This window comes from Oratosquilla oratoria, chromosome 18 (assembly GCF_046742065.1).
Source record: "Oratosquilla oratoria isolate Oo_2021 chromosome 18, ASM4674206v1, whole genome shotgun sequence".
NCBI classification, from domain to species: Eukaryota; Metazoa; Arthropoda; class Malacostraca; order Stomatopoda; family Squillidae; genus Oratosquilla; species Oratosquilla oratoria.
This window is the reverse complement of record NC_134794.1, coordinates 57,517,464-57,532,463: the sequence shown is the minus strand read 5'-3', so window position 1 is coordinate 57,532,463 and position 15,000 is coordinate 57,517,464. Positions and strand designations below refer to the sequence as shown.

General features: G+C 37.5%; 1 protein-coding gene across 5 annotated transcripts in view; it reads right to left on the bottom strand.

Moving 5' to 3' along the window:
* Positions 1 to 15,000, bottom strand: part of LOC143035266 (uncharacterized) — a 111,774-nt gene that overhangs the window by 82,157 nt on the left and 14,617 nt on the right. For 4 of the 5 annotated variants that reach the window (XM_076202105.1, XM_076202108.1, XM_076202109.1 and 1 more), the window contains exons 2-5: positions 14,020 to 14,473; positions 9,240 to 9,299; positions 6,486 to 6,575; positions 5,601 to 5,732 (exon numbers count right to left, since the gene is read on the bottom strand). In XM_076202105.1, the coding sequence (XP_076058220.1) occupies positions 5,601 to 5,732; positions 6,486 to 6,575; positions 9,240 to 9,299; positions 14,020 to 14,473 (736 nt within the window). The remainder of the gene's footprint in view (positions 1 to 5,600; positions 5,733 to 6,485; positions 6,576 to 9,239; positions 9,300 to 14,019; positions 14,474 to 15,000) is intronic. The other variant, XM_076202107.1, reaches the window with a different exon arrangement.

Sequence of the window (15,000 nt, the reverse complement as noted above, 5' to 3'; positions counted from 1 at the left end):
TGTCACTTGTTGCTTTTGAAGACTTGTTTCACAATGATTTCTATTTATCTATATATCACGGGTTTCTTTCTCCTTTTGGCTACCCCTCGTGTAAGGGGGAAAAAGCCTTTGGTATATGTATGTATGCATGTATGTATAAGGGAAATAGCCAAGCAAATCATAGATCCACTCCCATCCACTCCACTTCCATCCACCACTCCTATTTCCTTGTGATCTTAGTTTCTCGTGGATAAAGATTCATCCATGCCTCCTGCCCTGCTCAAAAGCAATGCAGCAAGACACAGCACGTCTACAGCAAGGCCGCTTTATTCATTCGGGGACCTCCCCTTCCACCTTCTCTGTCCCTTCATGCGGGAAAGTAGATAAGACGGGGAAAAATCCCTTCGAGCTGTCTTCTTCTATGTCGAGAAGACACACCATATAAATTCCATGCTTTTTACTAAAGTATCATTTATCTTGATATTATTTAACGTCACAAACTCTCACCTATCGGGAGACTAGTACGGTACCCCTTACAGAGGACTTTGTTGCATGGAATTTAATGAACCATGCCCTTGGTTCAACTTCGCCGGTGGCAGGGTTCGAACCACCATCCCCTCGACCTTCGCCGTAAGTAACGACGCCCTAACCTTAATAAAGGAAAAAAAAAACTGTTCTAAAGCAAACTGTTCTTACTAAAGTAACACTTTCACAACTACAAACACACTCGATGTTATCCAGAACACTGCAGACACTACAAAACATCTAAATACACATCAGAGAAAATTTTCGAAGTGTTGACTTGCTGAGGTTTGAGATCGAACTGAAAGCGTACTTTAGGAGATAGCTGGAATGAATGAATGGGGGAGCGTTTGAATGAAAGGACGAACTGTTCAACAAACGAACATTTGAGCAGATAAACAAAAGAATAAACAAAATATATAATTACAAAGGATTACAAATGAAGAGCATACCTACGGGAGACCTTTTGGTCCATAACTAGGTCGGATGCTAAGAACAGATATCTAAACTAAGAAATTAATAAACAAACAAACCTAACAACTGGCAGGCATTACAACATATTACTTAGATATTCACCTAAATGAATCTTAAAACTTCGAAACGCACTACATTGCACTGCCTCTGCAGGAAGTTTATTCCATTCATTGACTACACGGCCAGCGAAGTCGTTTCTACCCACTTCCAAATCAAATCTACATCCTGACAACTTGAAACCATTATTTCTTACCTGATTTATATTCAAGGTGAAAATTTAATCTCTTTTGGTGTAATAAACATTACAGATTACTAATTGTCTTAGAAGATGGCAACAGCCGAGAGTTTTGGTATAACAGATCCCATATCAGAACAAGTCAGCGTTGCGCTCGCTGGAATATTTTTTTTATTATTATTATTGAAATAGACTTAACGAGCGAAATGTTAATACTATAACCAAGTAACCCTTACCCCTCAAATGGTGTTTACGCTGTTAATGATGTGTCTATCCATCTGAATAAAAACATTTAACAATACTTTATTACATGTTGTCACCTTCGAAAGAAGTTTAATTCTACTTATTAACCACGCGGCAGGCGATTCTCTTTAGCTAAATACTTATACACCAAATCGACACCCTGACAGTTTGAGGTCATGAAACCTTTGGACATGTTTTTCCTTAAAAACGAACGGGGATTTGATACAGATCTTCTTGGCGTTTTAAAAGGAACTGAAAACATTAGGATCAAGAATAGTTTCACACGTTTCACACCAAACAAGAAATAATGAACTCTAAGCTGTTAGGATATTATTCTAATACAGAAACGTTATGTAGGAAAAAATACCATCTGCATGATTAACAAATGAGATAAATTTTCCTTGGAGAAGACATTATGTACTGTATTGTCGGTCCCATTGAGATACATTGTGGTTCTACATCGTACAACGAGACTCGGAGCTTTGCGTGGCTGGCACGAACTCGGACCTTAAACCTTGTCGGTGGTCAGGAACTGTTTACACACGACCGCAGGAGAGACGGTGTCCAAAGGATTACAAAGGATTACAAAGGCGGAGCATACCGACAGGAGACCTTTTGGTCCATACCTAGGTCGGATGCGAAAAAAATCAAAATAATAATAAATGAATAAATAAAAAACTATAATAATGTAAATAACAAATAAAATACATGAATAAATGCATAGGTATAGTTGAATAATAAACAAAAAGATAAATAGTAAATAATAATAAATTGACATATAACTAATAATTAATCAATGAGAATCAAATAGACAAATGATAACAAAACAAAAACAAATATAAAATAAATGATATATAATCGTTACAGCATCTTGCTTAGGTGTTTATCTAAATGATGCCACTCTTCCAGTGACGACACCGAGGAAGCTGATGTATCACACACACAGTGATATCACCAAAGTCACCTCAGGTCCTGAGGTGAGATGCAGCGGTCAGGGGCCATTACTACTCAAAGTGGATGAAGCCCTTCCTAACCTCTGCGCCGCGGTCAGGATTCGAACCGACGCCGAATTCCCGCGCGGTTACCAGACGCGCACTCTACCACTCCAAGATCTAGATATACCAGGTCTAACCACTTCCGACCGAATTTCGAGAGAGTTGGCGCAGCGGGCCCGTGACATCACCTGGCTGCTCAAAGTGGGCTTCGCACGTCCCGTTGCTGTTAGTTGTAGCTGGCTCGTCGTACGGGGAGTGTCGCTGCCTCCGCTCGCACCGCTCCACGCAATTAGTTATATTCTGACAATGAAGATCTATATATACCGGTATATATAGATCTTGACAATATGGCTTATTGTACCATAAATGATTGTGGCTCAAACCAAAGAGGAATTAAGCCAAATGTTAATTTTCATCGTTTCCCTGCAAATACACGCACATGTGAACGTGTACACATAAGCACACACGACGATATCTTCCCGTAAAATACAAGTATATAAAACACACACACACACACACATATATATATATATATATATACATATATATATATATGTGAACGTGTACACATATAAGTACACACGACGATATCTCCCCCTTTTCGTAAAATAAAATTATACAAATACTATAAATTCTATCAATTTACTCGGTGGCGTAATCGGGTGAGAGTCAGGCCTACTAAGTCAGGGTGTAGGCGATACTAGGTTCGAAACCAACTCAAGTTTATTATTATTTTTTTTCAGTCTCGCTGCGCTTCGAGTCGTTACTCCAACTCTCGTGGGCGGGGAGTTGGAGATATGTGTGCGTGTAAGTTCATAGATCGGACATACGAGCTCTGAGCTCTCTTCCGGGAGGGAGATAGCTGTCGATCACGAGTCCAGTACGTGATCCAAAAGACAAAGATGAATCACACACACATGTGAACATGTACACATATAAGCACACACGACGATATATCCCCTTCCAATAAAATACACGCACACACATATACACACACACACACATATGTGAACGTGTACACATATAAGTACACACGATGATATCTCCCATTCCCGTAAAATAAAACTATATAAATACACACACACACATATAATGAATTTATTAATTCGGTGGCGCAATTGGCTGAGAGTCTGACATACAATGGCTAGATATGGGCGGTACCTGGTTCGAATCCTATCCAGGATTTTTTTTTTTTTTCAGTCTCGCTGTGTTTCGAGTCGTTACTCCAAGTCTCGTGGGCGGGGAGTTGGAGATATGTGTGCGTGTAAGTTCATAGATCGGACATACGAGCTCTGAGCTCTCTTCCGGGAGGGAAATAGCTGTCGATCACGAGTCCAATACGTGATCCAAAAGACCAAGATGAATCACACACACATGTGAACATGTACACATATAAGCACACACGACGATATATCCCCTTTTCATAAAACACACACACACACACACACACACACACACACACACACACACACACACACACACACACACACTATAATTTAATAAGAACAATCAAAGTTGCATTTACATACCTGGATGAAGAAATGGTGAAGAAAATTCTAATCACCCTGATAAGACCAAGATTGGAATATGCAGCAACGATATGGTCACCAAGTGCAAAAAAATTTATAAAAAAAACTTGAAAGAATACAAAGAGCAATTACAAAATTGGCACCAACACTCTCAAAACTATCATATGAAGAGAGACTAGCAAAACTTGAACTACAGACACTAGAGCAAAGAAGAGAGAGAGGAGATTTGATAGCTATTTACAGAATCATGAAAGGCATAGAAATTACTGATAGAGAGAATCTGATAAAATGGGATGACAGAAATACATGAGGACATGGAAAGAAAATAAAAAAAGACAGCTATAGAAGAGACCTGAAAAAGAACAGCTTTCCTCACAGAGTAATAGACAGTTGGAACAAGTTAGATGAGAAAGTGGTGTGTGCAAAAACAATACATGAATTTAAAAATAGTTTAGATAAAATGAGATACGAAAACGGGACACCACGAGCATAGCTCCCCTTCCCGTAAAATACAACTAGGTAAATACACACACACACTGATAATAGCAATGAGCTAGAGAGAGAGAGATAACAGGGGGGGGGGATATAATAATTCCAGTCTTCCTTAGCGTTTCAGTTTTCTTCGGTGTTTCACAAAGAGAAAACGGAAACATCCAAATGACGTCAGAAGCTGCGCAGAACTGCTCAAGCGGTCAGACCTGGTATATTTAGATCTTGTACCACTCTTTCTGATTTTCATCTCACACGTCCACCGCTATCAGGTAACCGTCACAAGTCCTCGAAAGGAAGCAACTGAACAAGTCACAGTAATATGCAACATTAAACGAAATAACTCCATCTCAGTCTAAGAGCAAGACGAATAAAAGTTTATCCACGAGATGATGAACATCAAAGGATAGTGACTCAGTGATCTTTAGACATTACAAGCAACAACAGCATGGACTGGACTGACATAGTCAAGAGGTGGCCCATAAAGAAAGCAATAAGAGCAATAGGCTCTTTCTGAAAGCATGGGTAAGTGGCAAAGACAGCGCCAAGAGAACCACTATCCGGTCTACGATGGTGGTCAGGAGACACATACAAAGGTTTTACGATACAGTATAATATAAATTTACCTAAATATTCAAGAACTTTTGTTGTCTGTTATGGCACCCCGTGGTATTTGCCATATATATTTTTATTCTTGTTATGTCCGTGGCTTTAGATTGGGTCTGTGCACGTCACAAATGTTGTTGGTATCGAAAAGAAGTTGTAAAAATGCAACTTTTAGACCAACACGTTTTCTTGGTATTCCCATTTTCTATGTAACACTTTGTAAATGTCTCCATCAATGGAAGACTGTAAGGATCATGACTACACACCTTAGGTTATTTAATCTATTATTTTCTTTTTCAAGACCCAAATTCAGCATTAACACACACACACAAAATAAATCACCATCAATAGTCAAAAGTTGTGGAAGTCATGTTCAACAGATCACCAAATTTTTAAACCTAACATCTCCTTTAAATATGTAAACAGATAAAACAGACAAAAAAATGGGGATATTGAGATTCAATCGTGGAATTCTTACCCACATGCAGGAAATGGGTGGAGAACATGGAACTACTGTGGGTTACTTACCCTCGGGAGAATCCGTGCGAGAAGTGGAATCCCTTCTGGGATATCGAGAGGTGACGTCGGTGTGAACATGCCGTTCGTTTGCACCCCAAGCATCGCGTCCCTGCCATCGCCCATGTCGATTCCTTCTTCATCCTGACAAAAGGACACACTCATCAATCACCAGACCTCTGTCCAGTGGTGGGATTCAACCGGTTCTTACCGGTTCGTACGAACCTGTTATTGGAATTTCACGAGCTCCACGAACTGTTTATTAAAAATTGGCTTATACAGGTTATGATACAGCCACTGGCCTCGTAAAGGAGCCTCTTGTTAAAATTTCTTTAATTCCACAACTATTGCTCTCCCTCAGTAAGTCACAGAACACCAACATCCTTCCAGTGTATATAAAATTCAAAATAATATGCAGTCACAAGTAGAAAATGTCATTATCTGTTTAAAAATGCACGTAGAATAGCAGGGGACTAAGGTATTTTTAGCGCGAACCCATGAGCACAAAGTAATCACTGGCATTCAACGGTAAGTACACAGACAACAGAAGGAAATATTAATTACATTATTGTTTATAACCGCAGGCTTCTTTAGTATAGGTAAAATTTTGCAAAATATGATAAAGTGATAAGATCTAAAAAATTCCAATTCAATCATATTGCTAGATATGAAATGAGGAAACAGTGACATTGGCAATTATGTTAACCCATGAAAGAAAGGAGTAAAGCAAAATACAATACAAAACATTAAAACAAAATAAGAAAGCAAAGAAAGTAAAAACAAACAATAAAAAGTAAATAAAATAAATAGGAAAATAATTTCGGTAGCATGAAAAAACGTTAGAGAGAAGGAGGACATTTCGTGGTGGGAGGAGTTTGTGTCGCCTTACCAGCTTACCTGATCTATGATTGGCGGAGTCTGGGCCTTCGGCGGCTGGGTGTCCTTGATGTCGACTTCAGGCACATCGATGGGGACGACGTCTTCGTACTGCCAGCGTCAGGAATTCATGATAATTAATGCACGAAAAATAATTCCTTTTGTTTTTATATACAACATATTTGTATCGGGTAAGATACTCAACACCATACTCAAATCGAAGGGTTTATTGTGACCGACGTTTCGATTCCTGTCTAGGAATCGTCTTCAGGGGATCAGTGAATAAAGCGAACACAAATATATATGGTAACTGGGCAAGGACCTTGGAGACAATCATGTTCCATTGATCATGACAAATTACAGCATGGATCATATATTTGCTCATCCTGACAACTTGAATTAAGAGATCTAGGGTCCACAGTCCATACCCTAGAGACGATTCCTGGACTTCAATCGAAACGCTGGGCACAATAAACCCTTAGAATTGAGTCTGGTGTTTATCCTCTTTCCCGATATGAATCCCAGGCTCCAGATCTTCACGTACATAGAAAATGTATGCATATACATACATACAGACATACACACGCACACACACACACACACACACGTTATATATATATATATATATATATATATATATATATATATATATATATATATATATATATATACATATAATGGCCATCAACATTCCTGTAATGTCAATGTAGTAAGATGATGAGGCAAATGATAAGAAAGAATGTGCTATTTACAGAAAAATAACGATAACAGAGATATAAATCGAACAATAGGAATACTTAAGTGAAATGAAACATACTGGTAATATTATAGCAGTGGAACTATAATGAAAATTAGAATTAGAAATTACCTTCCACCAACACGATCAAAAGAATTTTAGAATATCATTTCCTATCACTCCAAAGGCAGTAAATAATATATCGGTAACACTCCATCAAAATATTTGTCTGTAAATAGAGAAATTAATACATGTATGAAACGTCAACTGCTAATTCTAATAGGAAAACACGCTAGATCTATAATGGACTTGTCAATGATGATTCACTCAAAATGCTATGATAGTGAAATTATTGTGATAGTAGCAGCATGAAAATTACGAGAACGTTGAAATAATCGTCTACGTTAGGATGAAACAATCTAGTATTTTTCCTCACGAATTTACAATCGCAAATTTGCTCATTCATGAATACATCATCATCATTTGCACTAGAGCCGCAAAACCGCTATTTATAGAAACGGATATAAGATAGCTGTCTTAAAATTTATAAAAGATAATTGTATTATGAGAGCTGGTGGAACTATTTTCCCCTCCACCGAACCCATTTTTTCCCTATTATTTTTAAGCTTTGTTTCATGGTACATACTAAAGAGCAGTTCATCGAATAGCCAATCGGAGCATCTTAGATATGCGTCACGTGACCACGGAGGGCGGGAACAAATTCAAACTGGGGGTAGGCGCCCGGACCCCTGACTTGATATTAACGGTAAAAAAAAAAAAAAAAAAAAAAAAAAAAAAAAAAAAAATACATACAGACAAAAAGGAGAGACAAAACAAAGGCAAATAAAATAATAAGATAAGTATATGGATAGTTACTATCTGGCTAGGACTTGATTAGGAAAACTTTGGTTAGGCAAGATTACGCTACATTAGTTTTGTTTTAATCTTGGTCACAAGTGCTAATATGCTGAGAATAACTTGCAAAAATACTGTGAATATCTTTACCCCTTCATCTTATTTTCTATCTATCTACATACCAAGATTTTTTTCCCCATATAAAGGGGTAGCCAAACCAAAGGCACGTACCCACTGCCACCCATTCTACTCCCATCCACAACCCTTTCCTCCCTCTCATCTTAGCTCCTCGTGGATGATGGGTCATCTCTACATCTCACCCATCTCTACATCTCACCCACTGCCCTGGGTCAGAAGCAGTGTCAAGGCACACTACATCCACAGCAAGGCCGCTTCGTTTAATCGGCGACCCCCTCTCTCCGTCCCCTCTTGCAGAAAAAGAGAAAACGAGGAGAAATTCCTTCGGGCTGCGTTAAAATATCATTCATACATAAACACCCATTACCCTCCCCACCCCCCGCCCCTGCCTTCCTTGCATAACGAATTTAGGTACTATGAAATCATAATTAACCTATGTAGAATTTGCTTTGTTGTAGTCATCCCTTGTAATAGCATCCTTCCTACATGGTTTTCTGTTTTACATCACCAGTCTCAACATAATACCATTGTTTTCTTTCTTTCACAAAATTTCGCGCATAATGCATTGGCTACAAAATTTCTTTGGCTTGTTTGAACCCTCAGGAGAACTATTATCACTAATCGGATCACTGGTCATTATTCATGATTAATCATTGTATTCGTGCATGTAGTTATAGTTCGTCAGGCATGCAAGTTAATTCAAATCGCTCTGGCGAATCAAAACAGGTTTCAAATCGTTTTGACTTGACTCGCATCGTTTAGTGGTGACATTCAATCCTTGTTGAGCAGATGTCTCCAGACAATACAGTGCAACATGTTATTGTTACTATTGCTGTTACTACTTCTCTTATTATTATTATTATTATTATCATTATTATTATTATTATTATTATTATCATTATTATTATTATTATTATTATTGTTGTTGTTATTATTATTATCAATATTATTATCATCATCATCATCGTTATTATTGTTATTATAATTATTATTAAGTCTGAGTGACAACCCAACTCCCTATAACGTTTATTATGTGCAAAGCTTACCTTCACCTCCGTTTTCTTAAGGTCGTACTTGCCCTTGGGTTGCCAAGTGTGGTGATAAACCTGGAGGGTCAGAGGGGACGTGATCAAAGTCGACACCTAATCACGTGGGAGGAGGAGGAAAAGAAGTGGGGGATCGTGCAAGTCACGGGGGACAGGTCATTACTCGACATATTCCCTGCGTGTATGGTATGCAAAGTAGATATAATCGGGGACATACAGACAGTGGTGTATACAATTTCTTACAAATACTTATAGCTCAATAAGGAAGTTAAGATAAAATAATGTATTTTACGGTGACTTTTAGGATAAACACTACAACAGGTACTCTGGCAAGAAGTACGATCACAGCATGTATTTTCCTGCACTGTATCAGGTACAAATGTCCCCAACTGTACATCTGAGACTCAGGTATGTGAAGGAAGGTGTGAATGACGGGAAAGTAAAGCTAGTAAGGGAGGGGAGGGGGAGGGGGAGGGGTTGTCGCAAATGGCAAATTATAATTGTGGAGTGACTGAGAATGACATGGGTGATTTGGCGGGAAGAGTCGCCGCATTAGTCCCAAGCGAAGAACAAACCACGCCCACAATCTTCCACAACCAATCATGATCGTTTTTGATTTATGTATATTTGGTGACGACATTCTGCGCCAACTCGATAAAAAGACGTTAATTAAGGATTGGCCTGGAAAAAGGACGTAGCCTGCTTCGCTTGAGACGCAATGATAATTAAGTAGAACGGTGGAATTGGTAAAGTTGGGTGAGGCAGATTTTTGTATGTGAGTAGCTCGTCACTGATGGTATTATGGGGTATTGGCTCTGATGTTATCAGTTTTTCAGTTTGAAAAAAAAAAATGTGGTGTGTTACCACAATGTAAACAAGTACACAGACATATCTCCATATTTGGAGAAACGTACGCAAGAATGGCTATGGTCAATTAAATATAATAAAATGAAAAAGTCAGTTCCGTGACGTCATGTCGTGCGCATGACATCACATGCCCCGTTCAGTAAGATATACATTTTCATTAATGATAATATTAAGGTCAGTTTAAACGCAACATGTTAAAACGGTTAATGAAGACACTAATTACTGTTAGTTGTACATTAGTCCGGTAAGTAACTACTCTAAATACATTCAAGGATTTTATATTTTTTCTTTAACTTTATCTTTAAAACATGATTAAAACAGGATATCCAAGTATCTTAATGTTTCTCGTACGTCCTCCTAGCATCTTACCCTTCCTAGTGTATGCATTTCCCTAGTAATTACCTAGTTATATCTTATGGGAAGGGGAACTACGCTCGTGGTGTCCCGTCTCTGTATCTCACCATGTCTAATTTCCTCTTAAATTCGTGTATGGTTACGGTGCTTGTAAGGAAGACCGGTCTGTAATTTGTCGGGTCTTCCTTGTTTCCTTTATACATTGGTACGATATCAGTATGTTTCCAGTTCTTCTGGTATTTTTCCTTCTTTGAGTGAGCAACTTATTATATAATATATTTTGTCTATTAGTTCTTCTTTACATTCTTTCAGTATCCAGTTTGCGATTGCATCCGGGTCGTGCGATTTCCTGACATTAAGGTTTATTATTTGGTTCATTATTTCTTTTCTATATTTTTATTTTATTTATTTATTTATTTATTTATTTATTTATTTATTTATTTTTTTGCTACTACTATTTGCCTCATGGGGGATGGGCTTCACTTCTCGCCCTTCCTCCCGATGTTGTACATTTTATCTAGTGAAAACCGACATGAAGTCTTTGCTCATGACATCAAACATTCCTGTCTCTTCTGTGTATTCCATATTCTCTTGGCGTAGTTTCACTATTTCCTGTTTGTTTTTTAGTTTGTCTTTCACGTATCTATAGAATAGTTTTGGCTGATCCTTACATATTTCTATTACGTTTTTTCATATTTTCTTTTTTTCCTCCCTGCGTATTTTTACATATACATTCCTTTGATTGATATATATTTGCCACTTTCTAGGTTTTTGTTTCTTTTCCATCTCCCCCAAACTTTATCTCTTCTATCTTTCGCTTCGCTGTGCCTTCTGTAAATCCAGCACTTAATATACACCTTTTCCTGTTTTTGCTTTGGGACATATTTATCCACGCCTTCATTATAGATTTCCATCAGAATCATCAATTTTTCTTCCATTTGTGCTTCTTCGTTGTAGAATTTATCCCAATTTGCTTAATTTCCCCCCCCCCAAGTTTCTCAAAGTCCGTTTGACATCAGTCTTCCTTTTCTGTATTTCTCATTTCTCTGTATATATATATATATATATATATATATATATATATATATATACATTTCCTCCTTTAGTTATAACTCATATAATGTGTGGTCACTCTTCCCAACTGGTGTCTTGTATTCAATTTTATCCACAATTTCAGGTTCTGACGTAAATAATAAATCTACTCGCAACAGTTCTTCACTATTTCTAAATCTAGTGTTTTTGTTTACCTAGTGTGTCATTGTACGTTCTATTGTCTTGTCGAAAAGTACAATTCTCCATAGATCCTCTCTACCCTTCACTGCTCTCTCTTCCCAACAGATTTCTAGCAGCTAAAATATCCCATAAGTACCACGTTTCCTCCATTCTTTAGCATCTCATTTAACGAAAGCCTTCTATCTTCTAACATTTTAGAATAATCCTTCCCTCTTCAAGACCCCGTTTTTGGGGGCATATAAATCACCACAATCTTTCTTCTTTTCAAGTCACTATCTTCAACTCTTATTATGATCCTGTTCTCTCCATTTGTAATTTTCGTCAATTTAAGTTTTTCTTAGCCAAGAACATTCTCCACCTTTTTCTCCTCTCTATTTCTAAGCCAGATATTATATAATCCATGTCCAGCACTGTTTGATAATAGTGGACCCCTTAATTTTGTCTTCACAATTCCCATTTTTTTTTTCTGACAGTTAATAATTTAGTTAATCTAACCCTGAGATAAATCCGTCTATATTAGTATAAGCCACTTTTAATTTTCTACTCTCTTTCTCGTTCTCTGTTCCTTTCGTTTCTTTTTCTTGAATATACATTTTTTTTTTCAGTCTCATGTCTAGCATTCTCCAACAGAACTTCGTTTTCTTGGTCACCGTTTTTTTTTTCTCTCTCTCTCTCTTTATTCGCTTCTTAATGTCTTTTCTCTTTCTCTTTCCTCATTATTAATGTCTCTTTTTATCCATATACTTTTATAGTGTTCACTTCTTGCTAATTGTGCTGTTTTTGCTAATATTTCTTCCACTGCCATTTATTACCTTAATTTGATCCTTAGGGGTTGACTTCTTCCTTCTGCATATTTTCCTATTCTATGCACTTCCTCTATTTCCTTTTTTATTTCTTGCTCTTCGTCTTGAACTACTTTTAGTACCTTTTTTTCTTCAATTTTTCCCTTTATCTCTCACGGACAAATTATGGTTATGTTTTTCCTTAAGACCATATGATAATATACACTATTTTGTCCACTGTATCTCTTACCAGATTTTCTTTTTCCATAATTACCTGAATGACTGCATCTTTGGCATTCTCCTGCATTTGTTGATGAACAATTTCTTTAAAAAGTATCTTATAATTTTCTTGGTATTTCTTCCATTCTTTCCTGGGCTGTTGTAAATCATCCTCCCCTATATTTCTCCCAGTTTTCTCAGTCATTGCCTTTATTTGTTCATTTACCTCTTTCTTTATGGTCGCACTATTAGTGGTATCATTATTTTTCAACCTCTCATTTTCACATTTCAACTTGGCCAGTTCAGTTAATGCATTTACCTCCTTATTTATTTCAGCATTTGCTTTCTTTAGGTCACTCACTTCCATATTTAATTCATGATTCGCTTTCTTTAGATCGTTAGTCTTTTGCTTCCATGATTAATTCATAAATGTAATCTCACTCTGTCTATAATTTTACCTTTTCTCGTATCCAATAAGTTCAGAACAAGGCCCTTCTTCGCTATTATCTTATATATATATATATATATATATATATATATATATATATATATACAGTATATATATATATTCGTTCCTAATGGTGATCTAAAGCTCATGTGTACATTTTGTTTTGCTATAGTGGCAGTAGATGGCTCTGGGTTCATGTTTACATTTTGCTTCATTGCTTTGCCACCAGGGGACTTCTCTGGCCTGTTTTCATTATCTTCCATTTTTCTTCAATACTCACTATTTGCACTGTAATTAAACCATCTCGGGCATCCACGAGCATTCCCCTTCCCATTTAACACAACCTAGGTATCCTGCTATTGTAGCACTGTTGAGACGTTCCGCTTTTAATGTGTTTCTTGGGAGCTCAATTTTTTACCAACTAGTCTGAACGCGCGCGCGTGTGCATGTGTGTGTGTGTGTGTGTGTGTGTGTGTGTGTGTGTGTGTGTGTGTGTGTGTGTGTGTGTGTGTGTGTGTGTGTGTGTGTGTGTGTGTGTGTGTGTGTGTGTGTGTGTATGTGTGTGTGTGTGTGTGTGTGCGTGTATGTGCGTAGTCTGCTTCTTGCCATAGCGCCGTTATGTTGATTTGGCAGTGTCATTTAATTGTGAATAAAACAAATAAGAATGAATGTATTAAATGTTTTGGTCAAACTATGTTCTGAAAAGCTACACATACTATATATGCTACAACCCGTTTGTTTAAATGAAAAAAAAATAACAAGCAAGGTAGGGTTCAACAAAAATATTTTCTTTATCATCACATTATTTAAAACTTATATAGATGTTATTCATTAGTTATCATTAGAACCTTGTGTACTGAAAGTTTTGTTAGTTTACCTCATCCGAAGTGTAGTCTATGCTCTCCTCTTCTGCTTCCTCCATCCTGGTCTCTGTGATCTCCACCTGGGGTGCTTCCTCCGTGGTCTCCTCTTCGACTTCAGGCTCCTCCGTCTTGTAGTCTGTGATCTCCTCTTGCTCCTCCTCCATCTGGGATTGTGTCGTCTCCACCTCCTCCATCTTGGATTGTGTCGTCTCCACCTCCTCCATATTGGATTGTGTCGTCTCCACCTCATCCATCTTTGATCCCGAGGTCTCCACTTCTGGTTCCTCCATCTCTGTGGTCTCCACTTCCGGTTCCTCCATCTCTGTGGTCTCCACTTCCGGTTCTTCCATCTCTGTGGTCTCTGGTTGTTGCTCTTCTACGTGGGTCTCCGTGCTCTCCTCCTGAGAGGACGTTTTCGTCTTCTCCTCCTCCTTCTCGACAGACCCTTCGCTTCTCTCTTCCATGATCCTGCAACAAGTGGCATTTATGAAAACCAATTTAATAACCTAACTTTAATTATTTAGAAATTATCTACCTCATAATGATAAATCGTGGCATTCAAAATAAAAAGTACAATAAAAACCGTATTTTCAGAGAAATTATCTACCTCATAATGATAAATCGTGGCATTCAAAATAAAAAGTAAAATAAAAACCGTATATTCAGTTGTTATTCTCATGATCACTTAGTTGAAAACACATATTTTGATTTGCGTAAAAATTACCACCTAAAATCAAATCGTGATATTCAAAATGAAAAAGCGTAACAAAGATCATACGTTCTGCTGTCATTCTCATAAGCTTTTAGTTAGAAATACATGAATGACTTGGTATAAAAGGGCACTATACTGGTATATGAAGAAATGACAGGGTATGAAATGAGTTAAAGATACGGTTCGCAAGAAAGAAAATTGAAAGGCTAATACATCCAAACTAAAAGGACGAGGAGCCACAGACAGCGAGTAATAGCAGCAAATGAAACCTATTACAAATTAT